Here is a 26,993-nt window from a genome sequence, read left to right on the forward strand (position 1 = left end):
GAATTATAGTTTTTTCTGTCTCTTTCTCTTCAAAAAACAAAAATAAATAAAAACAAACAAGCAAACCCTCTTGGGTGGGGCGGCTGGAGTGACTCAGTGCTTCAGGCTGCCCTCTGCAGAAGGCTCACCATGACAGGGTGTCCCACCACCGCTGGCGATGGTAAATTAGATCACCTGCCATCCACTGAACCACAGAACAGTCCATCCCCCTGGAGACCAGTAAGTCCTCTAAGAATCAATAAGACAATTTCTTTAGCCTGAGAATGGTGTTCTACTATGTAGAATAACCTTGTTTTTTAGAACCAAGCTGAGGTGCATTATAGAATATCAAAAACTGCAACTCCCTTACATTCTGTAAAGAAAAATGTTAGCTGGGCTTGGTGTCATATGCCTGTAATTCAAGCACTTGGGGAGTGGGGGCTGGGAGGATCAAACCTCGGGGTCATGCTCAGCTTGACAGAGACTAGCCTGACCTACATGAGACCCCCCAAAAAAAGAAGAGGGGAGAAGAAGGGAAAAAGGGAGAGATGGATACATACACACACAGAGACAGAGATACAGCACACAGAGAAAGAGAACACATCTATCTACCTACCCACCTTCCCATCAATGCAGATAGAAGAAATGTGGCAAATGCTGGTACCAGACGCTGGTTCCTCCTGCCTAGCACTCCAGAAAGAAAAGGTTAAAGTTAACCCGCTGAGCCAATGCAAATGCTCACCCGAGAGTGATGTCACAGAGCCCTAGCTCTCGGGCACTAGAACAGAAACCATCCACCATGCAGGATTGAAAAGAGCCATCTCTCCTGGACACGGTGTCAAGTGACCACCTAAAGGAGAGGATAACGGTGCCCACAACCACTGCTGAAGCAGACAATCTCCAGAAAACAAGGATAGGTGCCCATCTGTCTTCAGAATTAATTTTCTTGAAATTGTCAGATTAGATTAATCATTCTAACTCTAACAACCACACCCTGGATAGGACAGGCATGGCCGCACATACACAAGGAAGCCGAGGACTGACTCGGACCTCACACAGTCTAGTCAAGCGCTCCACCACTGAGTCACACCCACGTGTAAACAGGAAACAAACAAAGTGGCTGGGGACGCAGCTGGGTTTGAAGACTGATCTCCAGGCACAGTGAAGCCTTGCGTTTGGGCCCTAGAACTGTGTACACCAGGCACTGTGGAGAAAGAAAGAAAGAAAGAAAGAAAGAGAGAGAGAGAGAGAGAGAGAGAGAGAGAGAGAGAGAGAGAGAGAGAGAGAGAGAGAGAGGAAACAAAAGAAAGAAAGAAAGAAAGAAAGAAAGAAAGAAAGAAAGAAAGAAAGAAAGAAAGAAAGAAAGAAAGAAAGGAAAGGAAAGGAAAGGAAAGGAAAGGAAAGGAAAGGAAAGGAAAGGAAAGGAAAGGAAAGGAAAGGAAAGGAAAGGAAAGAAAGAAAGAAAGAAAGAAAGAAAGAAAGGAAAGAAAGAAAGAAAGGAAAAGAAAGAAAAGAAAAGAAAGAAACAAAGAAACAAAGAGGTCCTATGTTTAATGCGCGCTCGCACACACACACACACACAGAGAAAGAGAGAGAGAGAGAGGGAGAGACAGAGAGAAGGAGAGAGAGAGAGAGAGAGAGAGAGAGAGAGAGAGAGAGAGAGAGAATATTTGAATTTGTGTTCTGATTTAATTTTTAGATCCTAAATCAAAAGTAGTTTAAGAATCTGGAGAGCAGGCGCAGAGGTTAAGAGCACTGGCTGCCCTTCCAAAGGACCTGGGTTTGATTCCCAGCACACATGGCAGCTCACAAGTACACTGTAGCTCCAGTGCTAGGACAGCTGATGCCTCTCCGGCTTCCATAGGCCCTGAACTCACACATGGTACACAGATACACATGCAGACAAACAACCAAACACAAAAAATAAAAGTAGTTTAATTTAAAGTAGTTAAAAATGCTAGGCAGTGGTGGTGCACACCTTTAATCCCAGCACTTGGGAGGCAGAGGCAGGCGGATTTCTGAGTTCGAGGCTAGCCTGGTCTACAGAATGAGTTCCAGGACAGCTACACAGAAAAACCCTGTCTCAAAAAACCAAAGGAAGGAAGGAAGGAAGGAAGGAAGGAAGGAAGGAAGGAAGGAAGGAAGGAAGGAAGGAAGGAAGGAAGGAAGGAAGGAAGGAAGGAAGGAAGGAAGGAAGGAAGGAGAGAGAGAGAGAGAGAGAGAGAGAGAGAGAGAGAAAGGAAGGAAGGAAGGAAGGAAGGAAGGAAGGAAGGAAGAAAGAAAGAAAGAAAGAAAGAAAGAAAGAAAGAAAGAAAGAAAGAAAGAAAGAAAGAAAGAAAGAAAGAAAGAAAGAAAGTTTTTAAAAAGTCACCAGCTGGTTTCATTGTTTATGTGTGAAGCATTCTGGGAACAGAGTTTATGGCTTGTGGGAAAAGTCTCTCAAGTTCTGTTTCTGTTTTTGTTTTTTTAACCAACCAACTATCGACAGACATGTCAAGGCTCTCATTTTGAATATAAAATATATTCACAGCTTTTACTTGTATGCCAATAAGGGATTAAGTTTATTGCCCAAATGGAAGAATCTAGAATGAAGAGGAGAGTGGAGGTGTCGGGAGAGGGGAATCCATGCCTGGAGAGGGGCGCCCCCCAGCCTGGGTTCCTGGAGAGGGGCGCCCCCCATCCTGGGTTCCTGGAGAGGGACGCCCCCCCAGCCTGGGTTCCTGGAGAGGGACGCCCCCCCCCAGCCTGGGTTCCTGGAGAGGGACGCCCCCAGCCTGGGTTCCTGGAGAGGGGCGCCCCCCAGCCTGGGTTCCTGGAGAGGGGCGCCCCCCAGCCTGGGTTCCTGGAGAGGGACACCCCCCCCAGCCTGGGTTCCTGGAGAGGGGCTCCCCCCAGCCTAGGTTCCTGGAGAGGGGCGCCCCCCAGCCTAGGTTCCTGGAGAGGGGCACCCCCCAGCCTGGGTTCCTGGAGAGGGGCGCCCCCCAGCCTGGGTTCCTGGAGAGGGGCGCCCCCCAGCCTGGGTTCCTGGAGAGGGACGACCCCCCCCCCAGCCTGGGTTCCTGGAGAGGGATGCCCCCCAGCCTGGGTTCCTGGAGAGGGACGACCCCCCCCAGCCTGGGTTCCTGGAGAAGGGGCGCCCCCCAGCCTGGGTTCCTGGAGAGGGACGACCCCCCCCCCAGCCTGGGTTCCTGGAGAGGGATGCCCCCCCAGCCTGGGTTCCTGGAGAGGGACGACCCCCCCCAGCCTGGGTTCCTGGAGAGGGACGACCCCCCCAGCCTGGGTTCCTGGAGAAGGGGCGCCCCCCAGCCTGGGTTCCTGGAGAGGGACGACCCCCCCCAGCCTGGGTTCCTGGAGAGGGATGCCCCCCAGCCTGGGTTCCTGGAGAGGGACGACCCCCCCCAGCCTGGGTTCCTGGAGAGGGACGACCCCCCCCAGCCTGGGTTCCTGGAGAGGGACGACCCCCCCCAGCCTGGGTTCCTGGAGAAGGGGCGCCCCCCAGCCTGGGTTCCTGGAGAGGGACGACCCCCCCCCAGCCTGGGTTCCTGGAGAGGGATGCCCCCCCAGCCTGGGTTCCTGGAGAGGGACGACCCCCCCCAGCCTGGGTTCCTGGAGAAGGGGCGCCCCCCAGCCTAGGTTCCTGGAGAGGGGCGCCCCCCAGCCTGGGTTCCTGGAGAGGGATGCCCCCCCCAGCCTGGGTTCTTGGAGAGGGATGCCCCCTAGCCTGGGTTCCTGGAGAAGGACGCCCCCCAGCCTAGGTTCCTGGAGAGGGGTGCCCCCCAACCTGGGTTCCTGGAGAGGGGCGCCCCCCAGCCTGGGTGCCTGGAGAGGGACGCCCCCCCAGCCTGGGTTCCTGGAGAGGGACGACCCCCCCCAGCCTGGGTTCCTGGAGAGGGGCGCCCCCCAGCCTGGGTTCCTGGAGAGGGACGCCCCCCAGCCTGGGTTCCTGGAGAGGGGCGCCCCCCAGCCTGGGTTCCTGGAGAGGGACGCCCCCCAGCCTGGGTTCCTGGAGAGGGGCGCCCCCCAGCCTGGGCTCTGTAATTGGAGAGGCGAGGCAGTGGGTCCTCACGCTCAGGACCCTCCCTGGGGGGGAGGGCACTGCTTTTCATCTTGGAAAGTGGGGCTGCAAAGGCAGCTGGAGATCCGGAGTGAGGAGCTTTGCCGGCCACGAGGAAGACCCTGCAGGACACCAGGCCTCAGGCTCCCCACCACAACCTGGGCCTCATGGGACTTGCTATTTCATGCTTTTGGCGCAGCAGCACAGATTTTGAAATGTTTGTTAAACTGAGTAATTTCTTCTTTTGAAACAACCGAAAGCAAGGCAAGATTCCTTCGGACCCACGTCTGTCCGAATGGTTTGTATGTCTGGTCTCACCTCCGGGGAAGTTTACAGTCTGGATTTGTGGCCTGTCGACAGGACACGCTCCTTCATTACTCTGTCCCTGTCACCCACTGAACCTCAGCCAGTCACAATAAGGCTGTCCCTCCCTCCCTCCTGCTCCTGCTCCTGCCTGCTACAATCTCGGCTGCTCTTCCAGAGAACCTGGGTTAGTTCTCAGCGCCCAACGTGGCGGCTCACAACTGTCTGTTAAACTCCAGTTTCTGGGGATCCAGTGCCCTCTTCTGGCCTCTGCAGGCATTGCATGCACACAGTACACAAACACACCCACAAACAAAACGACAAAACACTTACATACCTAAAATACAAAGAGACACTTTTAAAAAAAAAAAACTCTTCTGTTTGTGTTAATTTTCTTATAGAAAGGCCTGAGCCAGTCAAGTTTCTCTCACCCTTCCTCCCCCATGATCTTCCTCTTCCTCTTCTTCCTGTTTTTGAAAAGGGCTCTACCTGGCCTGTGGTGACCTAGAACTTGCTGTGCAGTTGAGAATGACTGGGAACTCCTGATCCTCCCATCTCTACCTCCCCAGTGTGGAACTTCAGGTGTGCATTATCATGACTGGCTTTTCAGGGTACCAGGAATCGAACCTGGGGCCTGGTGTATACCAGACAAGCACTCTATCAGCTGAGCTATGTGGAAGCCACACTGAATTCTACTTCAAGCACCTTTTGATTTTTGTGCTTGTAAGTTATGGGTTGCTTACGCCCTGGATGGGAAGTTCAAGTCTGAGGCCATTGTGTCAGGTCAGTGTGTTTACACTTGTTTCTCTGCCAACAAAGGCAGCAAGAGGTCAGTCGCAAGCTGCAAGCCGCCCTTTTACTTCAGAGTCCGCTACGCAGATGCAAATGAGAGGACAGAAAGAACTGCGGCCATGTCTGTCTCTGCATGCTGTCCCAGCCAACTTACCCGAGCTCACTGCCTGATCCTCATCCCAGTCCTGATGACCGCATGAGCTTAAGTCAGCAGAGATAGAAAGGACGTAACAGAACATGGAAGGCGGCCCAGAGCTTCTCTGGTGGGAACTGGGTATTAGGCCCCTTCCCTTCCCTCGGTGCACCAGGCTGAACATCCAAGAATGGCTTTCAGTAGTATCTCTGTTTTACTTTCAAAACTTTACAAAACCTACCCACAGAAACTTTGGCTGAATGTGTGTGTGGTATATACATGCGTATGCTAGTGTGTGTGTGTGTGTGTGTGTGTGTGTGTGTGTGTGAGAGAGAGAGAGAGAGAGAGAGAGAGAGAGAGACAGAGACAGAGACAGAGACAGACAGAGACAGAGAGAGACAGAGAGAGCGCTGGTCCAAGAGCTGCAGGGCTGGCGGCTGGGCTTTCCAGACGGACCGCCTGCTCACTTTTATGTGGGTCTTGGGTCTGCTCACCAGGTGCTAGCCCACTGAGCCATCCCCAGCTCATCTGGTTGACTTTCCAGATTCTCTTTTGCACACTGGAGTTCTCCACTAGCGCCAGCATGAACAAATGTGGAACTTTACCTACTTACTTCAAAAAATAATTTGGCAAGCTGGGTGTTGTGGCACACACTTGGGAGGCAGAGGCAGCCGGAGCTCTGCAAGCTGGAGGCCAGCCTGGTCTACAGAGCAAGTTCCAGGCCAGTCAGGATATGCAGTAAGACGCTGCCTCAAAAAAGAAAAATGTAATCTGTGTATATGCATGATAAATGCACATGTGTATATCCATGTTCCTGTCAGGTGTGTATGTGTGCATGTGTGTGTGCATGTGTGTGTGTGTGTGTGTGTGTGTAGATACACAGGTATCTATGCATGTATAGGCCCAAAGTCAATGCTGGAGTATTTTACAATCTCTATTACTGTGATAAAAACTAAACAAAAGCAACTTAGTCAGGAAAGGGTTTACTTCAGCTTACAGTTCCACATCACAGTCCATCACTGGGGGAAGTCACAGCAAAAACTCAAGCAGGGCTGGAACCTGAGGCAGGAGCTGATGCTGAGGCCATGGAGGGGCGCTGCTTCCTGGCTTCCTCATGGCTTGCTCAGCCTGCTTTCTTACAGCACTCAGGGCCACCTTCTCAGGGCGGCCCTGCCCACAGGGAGACGGGCCCTCCCATACCCATCACCAATCAAGAACATACACCTCAGGCCTAACCACAAGCCAGTCTGGTAGAAGCATTTTCTCTGTTGGGGCCCCCTTCCCAAAGGACTCTAGGCTGTGGCAGGTTGACAATCGCAGCCCTCTTCACTGCTTTGGGTTTTGTTTGTTTGTTTGTTTGTTTGTCTGTTTTGTTTCTTTTAAGTAAGTCAGGGTCTCTTGCCGAATCCAGAGCTCATGGATTCCAGCAAGACTAGCAATCCATCCAGCTTGCCCTGGGGATTCTGTCTTGGCCTCCCAAGTGCTGGAATTACAAGCAGCTTCCATGCCTGGCTGGCTTTTATGTGAGCTCTGGGGATCTGAACTCCAGGCCTTATATTCCGATGAGCCATCTCCCTAGCCCAGTAAACACTGGATTTTCTTAAACTGATCCATATATATGAGTTCCCAGAGCTTTCTGGCATGTCTCTATCTGCTCCCACTATCCCTAATGTCTGTTAAAGCCTGCAGCTCTTGCTGCGTTCACTTGGTGCTTTCCAGCTGCTCCTCCTCCCCCAGCTCCTCTGTCATCTGCCCTGCCAGGGATTCTCAGTTTTATCACTCTCTGGAGAGAGCGCCTTCCTTTGGTGGTCTTCTGTACAGTGCGGTCTCTTTCCTTCACACCAAAGTCCTCCTTGTTTCCTCCTTTGAGTTTACGCTGCTGTACAGGTTTGTTTTTTTAACTTAAAAATAAGTTAGAGGCTTATATTTATTGTGTGTATCTGTGTGTGTGTGAGACATGCACAGGTGCCCAGGGAGGCTAGAAGCCGACATCCCTGGAGCTGGAGTCACGGGCTGTTGTGGCGTCTGAGGGATGTGGATGTGGGGAGCTGAGCTCACTCAGGACCTCTGGCAAGCAGCAAGTATTCTTAGCCATCTCTCCAGTCCTTACTTTTTCAATATTTCTTTTGTTTTCTGTGCATGGGTGATTTCGCTGCATCCCTGTCTGTGAAACACATGTGTGTAGTACCCATGACGGCCAGAAAAGAGTGTCAGATCCCCCGAAACACAGATGTTTGTGAGCTGCCATGTGGATTTTGGGAATCTAACTGGGGTCCTGTGGGAGAGCAGCAAACGCTGAGACATCGCTTAAGTAACCTAGATGTGCTTCAAATGTGTAATTCTCCTGCCTCAGCCTTTGAAGTACTAGGATTACAGGCCTGCATTACCATGCCTATTTTCTAACTTCTGCTCTCTTTTTTTTAAAGATTTATTTATTTGTTATATGTGAGTACCCTGTAGCTGTCTTCAGACACACCAGAAGAGGGCATCAGATACCATTACAGATGGTTGTGAGCCACCATGTGGTTGCTGGGATTTGAACTCAGGACCTTCGAAAGAGCAGTCGGTGCTCTTAACCACTGAGCCATCTTTCCAGCCCCCTATTTTCTAACTTCTTGCAAATGATATTTAAATGACTGGTTTTTTTCTAATAAATGCAATTAACTCTATAAATTTTCCCTTAGGTTATTATTAGCTTTACCCAAATTCTAACATGTAATATTCTCATAATTACTTACTTAAAAGTATCTTTTAATTTACATGATGTTTTCCATTGGTCCAATGACGAGACATATACTGATTAATGGCCAACACACAGAGAAGGCACTAGTTATTTTTCAATAATAGGATTCCACCTGTGGTCAGAGCCACGCGTGACATCAGTTCCGGAAGCCTGCTTTACACAGTGTCTGCAGCCTGCCCTTCTTCACTGGGTAAGGCCTAAGCCCTTAGTTATGACGCAACCCTTTGTGACCTGACTCACTGCCTGCTCACCCCAAGTGCCAGCAGCCATCCAGCCTGTGCGCCAGCCCTCAGGTCCTCCCTCAGGCTTCTCCCACCTAGTGTCTTGGCCCACATCCACCCTCTGCTCCCGTCCTTCCTGTCTTGCTTTTGCACTGCTGTCATCCTATCATGGCAGCAAAAGCTCATGGGGAACTGGGCGGTGGCACACACCTGTAATCCCAGCACTCTGGGAGGCAGAGGCAGGTAGATTTCTGAGTTCGAGGCCAGCCTGGTCTACAGAGTGAGCTCCAGGACAGCCAGGGCCACACAGAGAAACCCTGTCTCGAAAAAACAACTCAAACCACCCCCACCCCCACCCCCAAAAAAACTCATGGGGAAGTTCACATCATGAGGCCGAAGCATGAGGCAGAGGCAGAGGGCAGAGGGCAAAGGGCAGAGGGCAGAGGCTGTTCTGAGGCTGAGGCTGTTCATGTCACATCACAGTGCAGCAGGAAGCAGGAACAAGGTGAAGACCCTCAAAGGCCACCCCAAGGGCCAAGCAGTCCCTTCTGACTCCCCACCATCCTCTCTTGTCTGTCAGTCTGTCCTGCTGTTAGCCTCCTCCTTCCCTGCAAAGCTAGCTGTGTTTCTTTAGTGCTTAAAATCATCTCTCTAGCTGCTCCCTCCTAACTCAGCATTGAACTAGAGTTATGCCATCTCATAAATATATTCCTAAGAACACTTCTAGTGCTAAAACTATCTATGGTAAGCCTGGTCTCTGGACCAGCATATATTCCTATACAATATGACCCTGAGCTAAAGGTTAACTGTCTGGTGGCTGTTACCTCTCAGCTTCTGTAAACAACGCTTGTTTTATGTATAGTCACAACTATATCTTAATTGTGGGGGTTCTTCCCCTTAACAACTGAAACCAACTGGAGGTTGGGGCTGCTTCCCACTTATCAGTCTGGGACAGTTCCACCACGTGGTTAACAAAGACTCCACCTATCTTATTCAGGCCTCTCGGGAGTTCTTCTCTTCAGCTATCTAGAACAGAACAAACTTAGCATCCGGCACAGGAAGGGCCCTTGCACCTTACTCCTGCTCACCCATCTGTCTAGCATGCACCCTCCTTATTCATTCCCTGTAAGTCCAGGCTTGAGCTGGAGCTCCAAGAAGCCTGTCCTGTACCCATCTCCCAAATGTGTGTCTCTGGGTCAGATTAACCACTCTTTCAATGTTCGTTTTAAAATATCAAGTAAAGGTGACCTCAGACATTCTCCAAGGTTGATTCGCACAACAAGGGCCACCGTGTGCTTCCCTGTCTCAACTCACGAAACAGCACCTGTGCTTAGGTGTTTCAGAGCTTACCTTTCTTACAGTTTCCTCAAAAAGTAGAAGCAAACTCTAATGTAATTTTGGTTTCACAAATTAGGTCAAATCAATTTTGATCTTAAAAATGACTGCCCTAGTTATACAGACTAATAGAGTAACTTGTTTAGTGAGTGATTATATGGATGTGGGATTAATTATGCTGAGAAAATAAGGGAATGTATTCCCAGTTTTCAATTCCTGACACTATAATCCTAGTACTTGGGAGGTGGAGGCAAGAAAACCAAGAATAGGGAGTTCAAGGCCATTCTTGGCTTCAAAGAAGGTTTGAGCCCAGTCTGGGCTACATGAACCCAAGTCTTCAAATAAGCAACCAAGAAAATGATAATTAATCAATTCTAGGCACTCAAATAGAAATTAGAAATCTACAGAATACCGTGGCCACCAGTTCTTCCTTCCCCCTCCTCCTCCACTTCACCCTCCTCCCCCTCCTCCTCCACCTCCCCACAGGTCCCTCACAGACAGCACTGGGACTTGAGAAATTTTCTGAGATTCCACTCACCTGGAGCACTTCCCCCAGGTCCCCAGTGGCCATGCCACCTGTCACAGCACAGTTTCCTCAAAGTCTTCCTCATCTCTGAAAACCCCCTTCTCACTCAGTCCTGTCCTCAGTCTCTTCCCGTGACCCTCAGCTATAGTTGTACAAGACACCTCAGGCCCAGATGCCTCTCTCCTTACACCCACTGGGATGGACCTGTCTAAATAAGAAGCCGTTATCCTGGGCGGTAATCCTCCCTGACTGACAGAGAAGTAACTGATCTCTCCTCTGGGCTGCTCTCACCCCAGAGCTATGTGGGTGGTATCCACCTGGATACTGACAGGGCCGTGTGCATGAACGTTCTTTGTAATCCAAGATCCCTGACTGTCACCATGTCACCTGCTGGAGTTGAGGGAAAGCTGGTTCTCACAGTTTCCTGACAAGCTTGGGACTTTTCAATCTAAAAATAAACACACGCATGCAAACACATGCTATGCAAACACACACACTCAAACACATTCACGCGTGCACATACACAGCATGAAACTATTTTGCCTCCCTACAGCAAAGAATCTCTGGACTAGTTTTGTATCTTTATATTCTTTCTTTCTATTACTTCCCTCTGGTATAATTTAGCCCTCCCAAGACTTTTAATTTCATTCTTATTTTTTTCCCCTCTGTCTTTTTAAATGTCCCCAGGTAAGGAAAACAATGAAGTTATGTCGGTAGTGACTTAAGCTTACAGCTTTAGGGAATCTAAAATGTGGTTTTTAAAGTAAACCAAAGGTATACCAGCAGTGATTAAAAAAAAACAACCAAGCAACCCTCAAGCTATGAACCACGCAGTATGACCCATGCAGCACTGCAGCGGTGAGGGCCACATGGCCTTGCTGTCTTCCCTCTGCTAGGTAGGACCATGAGAAGCACATGATGGCTAGGCCTGATTCGAGCTGGGCACCGCACAGCTTGTGTCCATAACCCCAGCCCTGGGGAAGCAGACACAGGAGAACCCCAGAGGTAGAAGGCTGCCCAGGTTCAGTGAGAGACCCTGGCTCAGACCCCAAACAGGAGACTGCCCGAGGAAGACACTTGGTGTCAACCGTGGGCTCCATGCCTGTGTGCATGCAAAGGTGTGTGTGTGTGCACATGCACACACATGCTCCACGCCATCCAAAGCCATCTCTTCTTATGCTAGCCATGTATGGCGGCTGGGAGGTAGGCTATCCCCGCAGGCTCGCGGCCTACAAGCTCCATTCCCAACACACTAGTCCTGAGAGGTGGGTGGAGGGGCAATTTAAGAGGCAGAGCCTACGGGAGGGCAGCTAGATTAAGAGTACCAAGTTCTCGAGGGGCTGGTGCTTATCACAGAGAACATGTAATAATGCAAGTCTGGGGGCCCAGAGTGTTGACGCACTGGCTTGATCCCAGCACTTAGGAGGCAGGGCAGGCAAAGCGCTGTGAACCAAGGCCACCTTGGTGTATCTATCCAGGTCAAAGCATCTGTCACTAAGTGACATGGACAATCTTGGCCTTCTGCTCTTCCTGCCTCCTTACCGCCACACCCGGCTTATTCGGGGCTGGGGACTGAATACTGCTTTTCGTGCATGGTAGGTGGGCACTCTCTACCACTTGAGCTGTGTCTCCAACCCTGAAAACTATGGCCCCACATTAAGTATTTTGTCAAAGAAATACTCCTTGTTCCCCTTTCAAGTGACCGTGGCAGAGCTACAGGACACTACAGGTGCCACTCAGATGCCCCCTGAGAAACAAGATCTGCTCAGCAGATGCTGTGATCATGGCGCCAGAAATCCCCCAGCTGTCAGCACTCAGAACTGTCAGCTCTGAGGTCATGTCCCTTCTCTGGGGCAGCCCCGAACCTGTGAGCAGTGGTGACAATGTAACTATAAAAGCAGACTCCCTTCCCTCCAATTCAAAGGGACCAGCTCAGCTCCCATCTCCACGGCTACAGGAGGCCATGCCTGGGACGGAATCACAGCGTGACTTCTTACGTGAGCGTCCCTTGCATTCTTCCGCCTTCCTGTCCTTCCAGGGGCTGCTCTCACAACCGCGCCCTGGTGAGCTTACCCCACCTGAAGTTTACCTGAGTGTGCTTCCTTCAGCAATACCGTCTTGCCCAACTGCCTCACATGAGCACTAACACCATACTTTCCCATCAAAAGCACACAGAGACACACTGGGATGGGATCTTTAACACAGGCTGCAGAGATCTAGAACTTGCACACATACATACATGCATACGAGAACACATACAATTAAGACTATTTTATAGAGGGTAAATGAGGCCGTAAACACTTTGTAAGCCCCTCTGAGAAAAGGCAGCTTTAAAATCATTCTAAATACATATTTCTACCTTGCTTGCAACCAAACAAAAACAATTACTAAATACATAAGTCACTAATCAAGAAACCAGTAATAGCACATGCCTTTAATCTTAGCACTCAAGAGGAAGAGGCAGGTGGATCTCTGTGAGTTTGAGGGCAGCCAGATCTAGATAGGGAGTTCTAGTATAGCCAGGGCTACATAAAAAGACTCTGTATCCAATTAAAAAAAAAAAAAAAAACAGCCAAACAAACAAAATCTACTAAGAATCTATTACCCATCTCTGCTGGTAATTGATATTATTTTAATTATGAACATCTATTTTTAAATGTTTTGACATTAATGTGTGCATTATGCATGTTTATGTATGTGTGTCGGTAAAAGTGCATGTGGAAATCAGAGGACAACTTGCTGGAGCCGGTTCTTGCTTCCGCTAACTGTTTCGGGGATCGTGCACGGGATGGCAGGCTTGGCGGCAAGTGTCCTTCCGCACTGAGCCTGTAATCAGCTGCTTGGAATGCTCAGGACGGCGAGTGCTAAGAGGTTTACTTAGATTATCTCACTGGTCGTCTTAGGTTCAAAGAGTAAGAACATAAGTGGCCCAAGGCTGCAGAGCCAGTACTCAGCGTCGGGTGGAGAGGTTCGGAAGCCTCAGTGCTTAAGTGCTAGCATGCTGCAATACCCCAATGTCTCCCACACTGCTCTGTAATCCACTGAGCAACCTGTAAGAGAGGAGAGAAGGTGACTCGGAAACCCAGCCCTTCCCCTCTCACCCCTCTACGCCTCTGAGGACGGCTCACACAGTGCCCTGACTTCTAGATGCACACAGTTGAATTGAAGGCCGGTAAGCAGCTGGACTTGGCCAAAAGCCATCCTAAGTCACTGCTGTTGCAATCAAAGGGTTCTGCTGCCCCCTTGTGGCTCACGCCGACGGCTACTCTGCGATGCTCCAGTACAGAGCTGAAATACCATTTAAAGGCACTTGGCTACCAAACACAAATCAGTAGGTCACTCTGATTGGCTCAAAGTGGACCAGATTTAATCACTTGAAAATGTGATTTTGTCACTCCTCTGTGCCAAATACTGCTCATAATAAGAAAGCTCATAATAATAACATGTTAGAGCCCAGAGGAAAATGTTTCGAAACTATTTTACAATAAAAGGAATGGAATAAGCAGCTGCTCTGGTTGCGAATGATGACAAACACTTAGAGCCTTGTTAGACACGTGCAAAACTCCTGACGCTTGTGTTCTGCATCTGAAGATACATTCTAGAAACCTTCTCCTACGGGGACACAGAGGCCCTCTAGCTCCAGCAGAAGACTCGAGAAATGGGAACCATCATTCATTAATTTGTTCCCTGCTGATAAATACCTAAATAGCTGCCAAACACTTGCTACTAAAACACAAAGAAACAATGTCGGATTAGAGAGAGGCTCAGCGCTCACTGTTCTTACAGAGGACCCAGGAGATCCAATGGTCTCTTCTGATCTTGGGGCGCCAGGCACATACATGGTGCACAGACACACCTGCAGGCAAGACACTGGCACACAAAAGAGAAAAGGAAAACGGTGCAAAACAGAAAATTTTACAGTGGGTAACTCTGCAGGAACCCTGTGGATGAACTCTTGGGAGTGGGTATACTGGGTCACACAGCATGGTGGGAGCACAGATTCACACATAAATACACACAGAGACACACATGCATAGATGCATACACACATAGACACATGCACACATGCAGAGAGAGACATACAGAGACACACAGAGACACAGAGACAGTACACACACACAGAAACAGAGAGACACACAAAGGCACGTGCACACACACAAACACAGATTCTCTCTCTCTCTCTCTCTCTCTCTCTCGCTCGCTCTCTCTCTCTCTCCCCGGCCCCTGACTCTCCCCAGCTCTCTCTCTCTCTCTCTCTCTTTCCCCCTCCGGCCCCTGACTCTCCCCAGAGCTCTCTCTCTCTCTCCCTCCGGCCCCCCCGGCTCTCCCCAGCGCGCGCTCTCTCTCTCTCTCTCTCTCTCTCTCTCTCTCTCTCTCTCTCTCTCACCTTCTCCAGGCTCACATCTCCCAGCTTTCTTCCTGGAAGGCAACCAAAGTTATTATTTCTAGATTTCATGCTCACAGTTATTTTATGCACACGTATGCAAATCTAGATGTGATCTATGCTTATGTATATATAAACATGAACATATGTACAATTTCCCACCCTCTTTTGAATAAATGGAGACATTTATACCAAAAATAGAATAGTGTTAAAGGGATGCTGCAGACAGCCACCTTCAAGATCACCCTGAGGCTTCAAACATTTTTCAACTTATATTTGGGCTTTTTGCCAGCCCACAGCTGTGGACTCACAGGGGAACACTAGGCCAAAAATACTGGTTTCTAGCAAAGCCTTCTGGTTCAGAGGCTCTCTGAGCTAGAGGTGGGGGTGAGGGTGTTGGAAAGATAGCTCAGTGGTTAAGAGCACAGGCTGTTCTTCTAGAAGACCCAGGTTCAATTTTCAGCACGCACACACACACACACACACACACACACACACACACACACACACACAGCAGATCTCAACCACCTGCAACTCCAGTTCCAGGAGATTCAACACCTCTTCTGGTCTCCTAGGGCACCAGGAATATAACGACGCACAGATGTACATAAAAGCAAAACAACCACATCCATAAAATCAAATAAAATTTAAGAAGAATAAAAAATAAAGTTATCTTTTTTTTTTTTTTTTCCGAGACAGGGTTTCTCTGTTTAGCCCTGACTGTCCTGGAACTCACTCTGTAGACCAGGCTGGCCTCGAACTCAGAAATCTGCCTGCCTCTACCTCCCAAGTGCTGGGATTAAAGGTGTGTGCCACCACGGCCTGGCAAGTTGTCTTTTTCATACTGAATTTCTGAATTTTTAAAGATGTGTGTGTGTGTGTGTACTGTATTTGCATGTACACCTGTGTGCTAGAGGAGGGCGTCAGATCCCATTACAGATGGCTGTGAGTCACTATGTGGCTGCTGGGAATGGAACTCAGGACCTCTGGGAGAGCAGCCAGTGCTCTTAACCACTGAGCCTTCTCTCCAGCCCTCCAAAGAATTGTGCTTTCACATTTCCCTTCTTTATAATGAAGTTAAAAATCCTTCATCATTCAAGAAACTGATGAATGTTTACTTGTTTTTGCTTTTTTTCTCTTTCCTTTAGAAGTGTTGGGGATCTGCCTGGGAGGATCCACCCCACAGCTTTAAGCAAGTGTCCCATTACTTCTATACATGCCCAGCCAAGACCTCCTCTTTATTACTTGTGTGTGTGCGTGTGTGTGTGTGTGTGTGTGTGTGTGTGTGTGTATGTATTCATGTCTAGGTGGATACATGTATGTGTGGAGCATGTGCATTTGGAGGACAACCCCGGGTCTTGCCCTCACTAAGGCTGTTGGAGGACAACCCCGGGTCTTACCCTCAGTAAGAAGCTGGCCCTTCCTTTGGGACAGGCTTTTCATTAACCTGGGGTTCAATCCTGGCTACCAGTGAGCTGGGCTCCAGCCCCCACTCCAGGGACTGGGATTCTACACACACACACACACACACACACACACACACACACGGATGATTCTACATGCACACGGATGGTTCTACATTCACACGGATGCCTGGTACTTTTTACATGAATCCTTGGGAACTAAACTCTGATCCTCATGCTCAAAAGCAAGAACTTCACCAACCGAGCCACCGTCGCAGCCCTGCTTGGTCTTTTTCTGTAGCGGTATGTCACCACCAAGCCGGACATGGTGTCTCATGCTTCTAACCCTAACACTGAGGAGGCTGGAGCAAGGCAAAAGCCAACCCCAGTTGGCCTGGAATGAAAGACAGCCTGTCCCACAACCAAAAGCAAAAAGTCACCAGGGCACAGATATTTAACTCACAACAGCTATGTTCCATCTTCCTCCGCTGGAAAAGAGTTAAGCTGAAAAGCATCCGATGGAGGGGCTGGAATATGGCTCACTGCTTAGGAACGCTCACTGATCTTCCAGAGACTCCAGGTCAGTTCCCAGCCGGCACGTCAGGCACCTCACAACTGCCAGGAATTCCAGCTCCAGTGGCTCTGCCTTCCATGGACACCTGCACTCACATAGTCACATGCATACAACCACATACAGAAAACACACACACACACACATACCCCCCCACCCCATACACACACACACACCCTACACATACCATACACACACACCATACACACACACCACACACACACACCACACACACACCACACACACACACACATATACCCCACACACCCCATACACACACATACACCCCACACACATACCATACACACACACCATACACACACACCACACACACCACACACACCACACACACACACCACACACACACACCACACACACACACACACCACACACACACACACCACACACACACACACACATACACCACACACACACACACACACACACACACCACACCATACCATACCACACACAGGTTCTGGTAATACATGCTTTTAATCCCAGCACTTGGAAAGCAGATGCAGTGGAGCTATGTGAGTTCAGATTCAGCCTGGCCTACACAGTAAGTTTTAGACAAGGCATGGATACACAAGTGAAACCCTGTGTCAACAAACAACCAACCAAAACCCAAGAAAACAAACAAACAAAAAAAAAAACAAACCCCAAACCTATCTGTAATTTCAGGTCCGGGGTAATCCAACATCTCTACCCGTGTGGGAACCTGTAGAGGTCTGAATTAAAATGGCCCCCATGGGTTCATAAGTCTGCACGCTTGGTCCCACCTGGTGGAACTGTCTGAGAAAGATTGGGAGGTGTGATCCTTTGGAGGAGGTGTGTCACTGGGGTGGGCTTTCAGGTTTCAAAAGCCCACACCATTTCTCCTCCCTCCCTCCCTCTCTCTCTTGCACTAATGGATCAGATGTAAGCTCTAGGCTACTGCTCCAGGGCCCGCCTGCCTGCCTGCCTGCCCGCCTGGCTGCTGCTACACTTCCTCCCATGATGGTTATGAACTCTATAACCCTCCGAAACTGTGAGCCCCAAATTGAATGCTTTCTTTTATAAGTTGCCCTGAGCATGGAATTTTATCACAGCCATGGAGAAGTAAGTAAGGCAGCACCTAAACTCATAGCACATCAGCCACACGCAGGCACGCACACATTAAAGATGATTTAAAAAATGAGTCAGATATGGTGGCACACACCTTTAATCTCAGCACCCAGGAGGCAGAGGCAAGTGGATCTCTGAGTTTGACGCCAGCCTGGTCTACACGGAGAGTTCGAGGACAGGGAGAACTACATAGAAGACCCTGTCTCAAAACAAACAAACAAACAAACAAACAAATGCAAGATGTGAAGCAGCTAATATGTCAAATACAGCTTACATTGCCACACACTATAGTTATGCTAAGTCAGCTAACACAGCACCTATAAGACGGTGTGCTGACCGCGAGTGTAATGTACTGAATAGGGGTGGCGCCGCAGGTGAGAAGCGGGTGATTGTATGGGAACTTAAAGATTTATTGTGGTGTATGTGCGTGTGTGCCCACCTGAGCTGACATGCACCACACCTGTGAGGAAGCCAGGCCACCAGTCCCAGCGCTGCAGCAAGCCGCCTCGCCCGCCTTAGCGACCTCACCAATGCTGTACCCCTTAAACCATGAGCTGAACAACTACTCCCTCCCTAGGGACGGTTCTGTCAGGTGCTGTGCCACAAAGACAAGACATGTGATAAAGACACCTGATCCTAATGGGTTTCCGCGGTCACTCAATATTACAAATCACCATTTTGAATAAAGCATGCACAATCGACCTCTCACCAAAAAAATGGAAAAACCAAGAGATTTACAAGTAACTTCTCCACATGGCTATGGACGGTCTTCGATGCTAACCCAAACTAAGATCTAATTTTAAAAAGGAACTTTGGGCCAGCAGGTATCGGCGCACTCCCAGGATCCATATCACTAAAATCTATGACACTCTCTTAACTGTAAGGTCTTTAGCTCCCTAAAGGTGGAGGGTGGGCACCACTGTTCCTCAGGGTTACCCCGTCTGCCCACGGCTCACTGATCACACAGCACAGCCACAATTGTTAATATCTCTACCCAGCATAACAGAAAGGGCCTTAAACAACGGAGTTTGTGGCAGCTGCTGTGATACAAGCATTTCCTCTGGGCATGACACGACTGTCTATCATGGAACAGATGGCCGTCCTGACCTATAGAATACCTTGGCCCCACAAAGAAGGAAACAGAACAAGCAAAATTCAGTGCCAGTGAGGCCTGTGGCAGTGTAACGAAGGGTCCCCAGACTCTCTCCCACCCCATTCCATTCACCATCCTCATCCTCTTCTCCCAGCGCAGGAGATCGTAGGGGTGGGGGTGGGGCAATGGTGACCCATCTGGGGTAAATTCATGCCTTCAGGTCTCCCTGGAAAAAGCCATACAACAGCAGCAGATACAAGTTCTCCATGACTCTGATTATTTTGAAAGCTGAGGTTTGTCATTGCCACACACAGTTGGTGGCTTCCTTTGGGACAGCAGGCACACCTCATCCATTTCTGAGAAAAGGCCACGCATGCCCAACCCTAGATAATGCAGATAGCTAGTCATCGTTTGCCTCGGCGGCGGCATTCTTCTCGCAGAAGAGTATGTCAAACAGCAGCTAGAGCAGCGTGCAGGTGAACAAGCGCACCCCTGCGGTCCTGAGACAGAAGGGCTTCCGTGCTTCACCGTACCACGTGGGGAAAATGACCGTATCCAAGGCCGACACCTAATGAACTTAAGACGGTTTCATCAATAACATTAAGTAAAACTGGCTTTTCTTAAATGGCGGAGTGTTGGGGCCAAGGTGGTGCACGCCTTTGATCCCAGCACTCAGGAAGCAGAGGCAGGCGGATCTCATGAGTTCAAGGCCAGTCCAGTCTACAGAGTGAGTTCTGGACAGCCAGGGCGACATAGAGAAACCTCATCTTGAAAAACCAAAGATAAATAAAAATCCTTTGTGGTATCAATGCAAACGACACAGAGCAACTGGCAGGAAGCCTCTTATTAATATGAGAGCACTTGGAGGGAGCACCACTCACTGTTTCTATGGGAGACAGCCCCTTGCTTCCCTCAGAAAGAACATATGAGGCATAGCTCCCTGCCTTCAACACACACGTGCACACGTGCACAGTTTGGGCCAGATCCCGGGATCTTCAACGTTATTTTTTCCTGTTGACTTTTCTTCTTCCTCCACCTCTTATTGCATTTTTGCTTCTGTTTTTTTTCTTTTTGTTTTTTTTTTGGGGGGGGGGTCGGATTTGGTTTTTTTCAAGACAGGGTTTCTCTGTATAGCCCTGGCTGTCCTGGAACTCACTCTGTAGACCAGGTTGGCCTCAAACTCAGAAATCCGCCTGCCTCTGCCTCCCAGAGTGCTAGGATTACAGGCGTGTGCCACCACCACCCAGCGCATTTTTGCTTCTGTTCAGTGTTTTGGGTTTTGTTTTAAGATTTTATCTCATTTTAAAATTATTTGTATAAAAGTAGGGGCATCTGTGTGCATGCAAGTGCAGGAACCCAGGAAGGCCACAAGAGGGCGGAAGAGCCCCCTAGAGGTGTAGTTACAGGCACTTCTGAACAGCCTGAGTTCTGGGTACTGAACCAGGTTCTCCACAGGAGCACCAGACGCCACCAGTCCAGATTCTTCTGATGGTCTTTTAGTTATGTACTTTATATGCACTTTCTTTTTTTTTTTTTTAAATAATTAACCTAGAAATTTCACCTGCCCATTTAACTTAACAAAGACATCAACGTATCTGTACTACTGTACATAGTACCAAATAACACAGGAAAAATACAATAATGGCTCCTGACACGCTTCCTATTTAGATTCTAGCACTAATTGGCAACATAATACCCTCCTTTAATTTGTGATGATGCCAAAGCTGATTGGGCAACATTGCCTGGAGGGTGGAGCCAAGGCTTACTTAAATTTATACCATGGTCTTTGCCGTTTCCTCCCACAATCCCTCCCTGTAGTTTAAACTTCATCAGTCCCTTATTGGTAGTGAGTTTTCTTTAGCAGTCTCTCATTCTTAAAAGACGGGGGGGGGGGGGGGGAGGGGGGGGGTGTCCTGCCCACCCAGTGCGCATGCGCAGGCGACAGCTCCTCCTCAAGGGGCTTTTGCTGCTCTTTAAAAGTCAACTCTGTCCAAACAGCGTTCTTTCACCGGTAATGTTTTTTACTCTCTGAATGTTTCCCAGACACCACCACCAAATTACGATTCCCGTACAGTACACCCTCTAGAAGCTGTACAAGCTGACGCACTTTGACCGTCTTCATCTCGGACCCTGGAACTTCACACCTAAGCTACTGAGCATGCTCTCCTTACGCTCACTCACTCATCCACGAGGTTCCCGATTGGCTTTTTGTGTCACAAAAAATGAGTTTGTACTGTAGAGAATTCTGCATAAATATAATTACAAAGTATGACCTTTATATCTGGATTTCTTTACCCAGAATAATCGTCTGAGATTCGTGTAAGGTATTACAGGAATCAATTGTTTATTTGAATACTGAGCCGCATCCCACTGCATACACGCGCCACAATTTATTGTTCAGGTTGTTTCCAGTTTGGTCTGTCACAATAAAAGTTGCTAAAACCATTCGGTATGAGTTCAGATATATGCCTTCATTTCTCTTGGTGTGGAGTGCCTGGAGGGATGCTGGATGAATGTTAATTTTCAAAATATTGCCAGATTGGTTTTCAAAATGGCCGCACAATTTTACATCCCCACCGGCAGTATAATCGCTGCTGCGGTTGCTGGCGTGTCGCTAACCTGATAGAGTCTTTTAATTTTTGCCGTTCTAAAGGTTTATTAGAGCAGTCTATTACCGCAGCTTTAATTTGCATTTCTCCTAATTACTAATATGGTGAGCAGCTTTTCAAATGATTACCTGCCATCTGTAGGCTTGCTTTAGTCAGGCGCCTGTTTGTACCTCTGCCCAATTTTAATTGACCCTTTGTCTTCCTGTCCTGGGTCGTAAGACTTAAGTGTTCAAAATACACGACATGAAAGTAGAAAGATTATGGACAAAGAGAAAGAAGGAAGAGAGTAATGGGGGAAGTGATCGAATCTCTCTTACTATGTGTGTAAAAGTGTATGTGTGTGTGCATGTACACATACGTGTGTGTGCATGTGCACATACGTGTGTGTGCATGTGCACATACGTGTGTGTGCACATACGTGTGTGTGCACATACGTGTGTGTGCATGTGCACAAATGTGTGTGTGCATGTGCACATACGTGTGTGTGCATGTGCACATATGTGTGTGCATGTGCACATACGTGTGTGTGTGTGTGCATGTGCACATATGTGTGTATGTGCACGCACCTGTGTGTAAAACAGAGAAATGGGGCTGGAGAGTGGTTAAGAGCACACTGGCTGCTCTTTCAGAGGACCCAGGTCAATTCCCATCACCCAGATGGCTCATGAGTGTCTGTCCTCCAGTTTCAGGAAATCCAACACCACCTCCTGGCCTCCACAGGCACAGTATGAATGGATGCACATGCATATACATGCGAAACTTTCCTTTTAAGATTTATTTTGTCTGCATTGGTGTTTTGCCTACGTGTACGTCTGTGTGAGCGTGTCAGATCCCCTGGAACTGGAGTGACAGACAGGTGTGAGCTGGGAATTGAACCTGGGTCCTCTGAGACAACAGCCAGTGCTCATAGCCACTCAGCCATCCCTCCAGCCCCATAAAAACCTTCTTTAAAAAATAAAAACAAATAAAACCTTGTAATGGTTTGTTTGTTGATACAGGTCCAGTCTCCCGATAGCCCAGGCTGGCATGGAACTCACTATGTAGCCCAGGTTACCTTGTGCTTCTGATCCTTCCGCCCCATTTTCAGAGTGTTCTGAGATAGGTTCTCTCTCTGGTACCTTGGCAGGCTTTGAAGCTGCAACATCATGCTCTGCTACGTTTTTGGTTTTTCACGATAGGCTTCTCTGTATGTAGGCTGTCCCTAAACTCACTATATTGACCAGGTTGGCCTCAAACTCACAGAGATCCACCTGTCTCTATCTCCCTAGTGCTGGGACTAAAGGTGTATGCTGCCACCACCTGACTAAATTTTTATTTTTTATCAAGTTTAATATATTACCTGTTTCTTATTTAGGAAACTGTTACCAAACCTAAGGTCACTTGGATTCCCTTCTGCACCTGTAGATTTCACTGTCTTCTCTCCACTTAGGCTGTGGTTCTCAACTTAGAGAGTGTGACCCCTTGGTGAGGGGCACACACCAGGTATTTATGTTACAATTCATAACAGTAGCAAAATTACAGTTATGAAGTAGCAATGAAACAACTGTTTCAGCACTGCGAAGGTTGAGGCACCATCCATTTCTAGTAAATGCAGCTGGAGAGAGGGAAACTCAGTCTGTCTTCCTTGCAGCCATTAAGTGAACACACTGTTCTGTCCCCACCTAAGGCCCTGGCACTCTGGCCACACACAGCAGATCTTTTCTGGGACTCTATGATCCCATTGATCTGAATGTGTACTGTATACAACACACCCTATGCTGGTTATTGTATAAATCTCACAGCAGGTGATGTGAACCCTGCCCCACCTGTTTCTTTCTAAAAATATAAATTTTAAAATCCATTGTCAGTTTCTATACAAAAAAGTAAGGGGAGAGAGGTCAGAAGCTATGCGATAGCTCAGACATAAAACCTCCCTGCTTTGTTTTAAAGTTCAACATCATTTTCAATCAAAATCTGAGAAGAGTGAGATTTAAGTTGACAGACTCTCATTCACAAAACCTTCACCACAGTCACCCGAGGCTCATTCCCGTGGGTCTCGGGACCTCCCCGCCCCACACCATGCGCCCCACCCCCTCCCTTCACCCCCCCTGCAGAGAAAGGCTGATGCTATCTTCCCGTTGCTAACCACTAGCTTCACTTTCTTATGAGAGGAACCGTGCAACAGGTTCTCCTCTGTACGTTACGTTTGTTTGTTTGTTTGCTTGTTTGTTTATTGGTTATTGGAGACCAGGGTTTCTCTGTGTAGCCCCCGGCTGTCCTGGAACTTGCTCTGTAGACCAGGCTGGCCTCAAACTCAGAGAGCACCCCCTGCCTCTGCCTCCCCAGTGTTGGGACTAAAGGTCTGTACCACGACAGCCACCTGGAGTACTTTTATTTAATTAATTAGCTAATAAATCAGTGTGTGCATCTGGAACGGGAGAGGTGCGCACACTACGCGCACGGCTGTCAGAGGGGGCCTTTGGGAGCTGGTTCTCCCCTCCCACCATGTGTGCCCCGGGTGTAAGCTCAGGCCGTCAGGCGTGGCAGCAAGCACCTTCACCCACGGGGCCATTGTGCTGTGTTCTTTTGTATCTAGTTTCTTTAGCTCAGAACGAGTCATGATTGTGCATGTATGAATCTGGTTCTGGTGCATGTGTGCTCTACAAATGTGTGTACATATATGTACAGACATGTTCACCCATATGTACATGTGTGGAGGCCGGAGATTGACACTGGTTATCTTCCTCTGTCACTCTGTACCTAATACTTGAAGACAGGGTCTCTCACTAAAACTGTAACTGACCAGGTGTTTCACGTAGAAGCCAAAGGCAGGAGGATCTCTGTGAGTTTGAGGCCGCCTTTGTCTACACAGGCAGTTCCAGGTCATTCAGGCTGTGTAATAAATCCCTGTCTCAAAACAATAAGAAACACATGGGGCTGCAGAGATGGCTCAGTGGTTAAGAGCACTAGCTGCTCTTTCAGAGGTCCTGAGTTCAATTCCTAGCAACCACACAGTGGCTCACAACCATCTGTAATGAAATCTGATGCCCTCTTCTGGTGTGTCCAAAGACAGCTACAGTGTACTCATATAAAATAAATAGATAATCTTTTTTTAAAAAAACCCAAAACAAGAAACACACACACACATACACACACACACACATAATAAAAAGCAGAACTGTAACCAGAACCATTCTGGCTAGATTAGGCTTTCTGGACAGCAAGCTCCTGGGATCCTACTGTCCCTGTCTCCCCAGTGCTGGGAATATGGATGTGGGCTACTGTGTCAGTGTTTTAACAGGAGTGCTGGGGAATCCAAACTCATGTCCTTAAGCTTATGCAAGCATTACCTACTAAGCTGTATCTCTCCAGATTCTCAATGTGCTTCTTTTACATTGCTGCATAGTACTCCATTACAAGGTAATGTCTTTTCTGGGACTGCAGGCATGTGACATTATGCCCTGCTGGAAAAGCCACATTTTGTCTGTCTGTGATGGATGTCTGGGCTGCGTTGTGGTTTGAGGCCATGACGACTGGAGCTGTTGGTAGGATTCCAGTGCAGGTCTCTGCATCGACACAGCCTTCCATGACTCTGTGTGCCCAGTGAGCAAGGCTGGGAGCTGTCGCCAGCGATTCTCTTTCACCGGGCAGCTGTCGGCTTCACTCATCTTTATTAGGCTGCTTGTTGTTTCACTGTTAGTCATGAAAACCTTATATGTTACACATGGATCTACACAAGCATTGAATGTTTACTGCTGGATATTCTACAGCCAAGTACTGAGTATCTCCCCATTCTAAGTTTTATCGTTTTATTTCTCTCTCTCTCTCTCTCTCTCTCTCTCTCTCTCTCTCTCTCTCTCTCTCTCTCAAAATTTATTTATTCATTTTATATGAGTACACTATAGCTGTCGGCAGACACTGCTGAGCCATTTCTCCAGCCCTGTTTTATCCTCTTAATTACATCTTTGAATAGCAGGCAGTTTTAATTTTGGCAAAAATCATCTATTTTTTATTTCTTTGGTAACTGAATCTACAGCTTAGTGGGCGAGGCAAGCGGCCCAGCACTGAGCCCGAGGCCCAGCCCCAAGCTCAATGGCTTGGAATCTTTCAGCTCACTCTCCTTCCTTCCTTCTTTCCGTCCTTCCCTGCGCTCTCTCCCTCTCCCTCTGTTCTGTTTTCTCTGTGTAGCTCTGGCTGTTCTGGAACTCAATCTGTAGATCAGGCTGGTCTTGAACTCACAAAGATCCCCCTGCCTCTGACCCCTGAGTGTGGGGATGCTTCAGCTCATGCATCTTACAGCCTACCCTACAACCTTACCTTACAGCCTACCCTACAACCTTACCTTACAGCCTACCCTACAACCTTACCTTACAGCCTACCCTACAGTCTTACCTTACAGCCTACCCTACAGTCTTACCTTATCACCTACCCTACAGTCTTACCTTACCGCCTACCCTACAGTCTTACCTTACCGCCTACCCTACATTCTTACCTTACAGCCTACCCTACAGTCTTACCTTATCACCTACCCTACAGTCTTACCTTACCGCCTACCCTACAGTCTTACCTTACAGCCTACCCTACAGTCTTACCTTACAGCCTACCCTACAGTCTTACCTTACCGCCTACCCTACAGTCTTACCTTACCGCCTACCCTATAGTCTTACCTTATCACCTACCCTACAGTCTTACCTTACAGCCTACCCTACAGTCTTACCTTATCACCTACCCTACAGTCTTACCTTACCGCCTACCCTACAGTCTTACCTTACCGCCTACCCTACAGTCTTACCTTACCGCCTACTCTACAGTCTTACCTTACGGCCTACCCTACAGTCTTACCTTACGGCCTACCCTACAGGTCTTACCTTACAGCCTACCCTATAGTCTTACCTTACAGCCTACCCTACAGTCTTTACCTTACAGCCTACCCTACAGTCTTACCTTACCGCCTATCCTACAGTCTTACCTTACAGCCTACCCGAGTCTTACCTTACCGCCTGCCCTACAGTCTTACCTTACCGCCTACCCTACAGTCTTACCTTACCCGCCTACCCTACAGTCTTACCTTACTGCCTACCCTACAGTCTTACCTTACAGCTTACCCTAGTCTTACCTTACAGCCTACCCTATAGTCTTACCTTATCACCTACCCTACAGTCTTACCTTACAGCCTATCCTACAGTCTTACCTTACAGCCTACCCTACAGTCTTACCTTACAGCCTACCCTACAGTCTTACCTTCAGCCTACCCTAGTCTTACCTTATCACCTACCCTACCAGTCTTACCTTACCGCCTACCCTACAGTCTTACCTTACTGCCTACCCTACAGTCTTACCTTACGGCCCTACCCTACAGTCTTACCTTACAGCCTACCCTACAGTCTTACCTTACAGCCTACCCTACAGTCTTACCTTACCGCCTACCCTCTTACCTTACCGCCTACCCTACAGTCTTACCTTACAGCCTACCCTACAGTCTTACCTTACCGCCTGCCCTACAGTCTTACCTTACCGCCTACCCTACAGTCTTACCTTACAGCCTACCCTACAGTCTTACCTTACCGCCTACCCTACAGTCTTACCTTACAGCCTACCTACAGTCTTACCTTACAGCCTACCCTACAGTCTTACCTTATCGCCTACCCTACAGTCTTACCTTACCGCCTACCCTACAGTCTTACCTTACCGCCTACCCTACAGTCTTACCTTACCGCCTACCCTACAGTCTTACCTTACAGCCTACCCTACAGTCTTACCT

At 48.6% G+C, this 26,993-nt stretch overlaps 1 protein-coding gene and 1 long non-coding RNA gene across 8 annotated transcripts in view; both read right to left on the reverse strand.

The window, feature by feature from the left end:
* St3gal3 (ST3 beta-galactoside alpha-2,3-sialyltransferase 3) overlaps positions 1-26,993 on the reverse strand; it is a 206,034-nt gene that overhangs the window by 142,381 nt on the left and 36,660 nt on the right. The window contains exon 1 of one of the 4 annotated variants that reach the window (XM_052177153.1): positions 10,099-10,264. The exons of the other annotated variants lie outside the window; for them this stretch is intronic. Within the exon in view, the coding sequence (XP_052033113.1) occupies positions 10,099-10,171 (73 nt within the window). The 5' untranslated portion in view covers positions 10,172-10,264. Of the gene's footprint in view, positions 1-10,098; positions 10,265-26,993 lie in introns of those variants that run through there. 4 annotated transcript variants of the gene reach the window in all.
* On the reverse strand, positions 25,253-26,987 carry LOC127681165 (uncharacterized). Of its 4 annotated transcripts, XR_007977084.1 has the most exons (5): positions 26,693-26,987; positions 26,598-26,647; positions 26,424-26,473; positions 25,800-25,849; positions 25,253-25,649 (listed from the first exon to the last, which is right to left on the reverse strand). It is a non-coding gene; the product is annotated as an uncharacterized LOC127681165 (long non-coding RNA). The 4 variants fall into 4 exon arrangements; XR_007977085.1 differs by lacking the exon at positions 26,424-26,473; XR_007977082.1 differs by lacking the exon at positions 25,253-25,649 and having other exon boundaries at positions 25,711-25,849.

Source organism: Apodemus sylvaticus, chromosome 3 (assembly GCF_947179515.1).
Source record: "Apodemus sylvaticus chromosome 3, mApoSyl1.1, whole genome shotgun sequence".
In the NCBI taxonomy this organism is placed as follows: Eukaryota; Metazoa; Chordata; class Mammalia; order Rodentia; family Muridae; genus Apodemus; species Apodemus sylvaticus.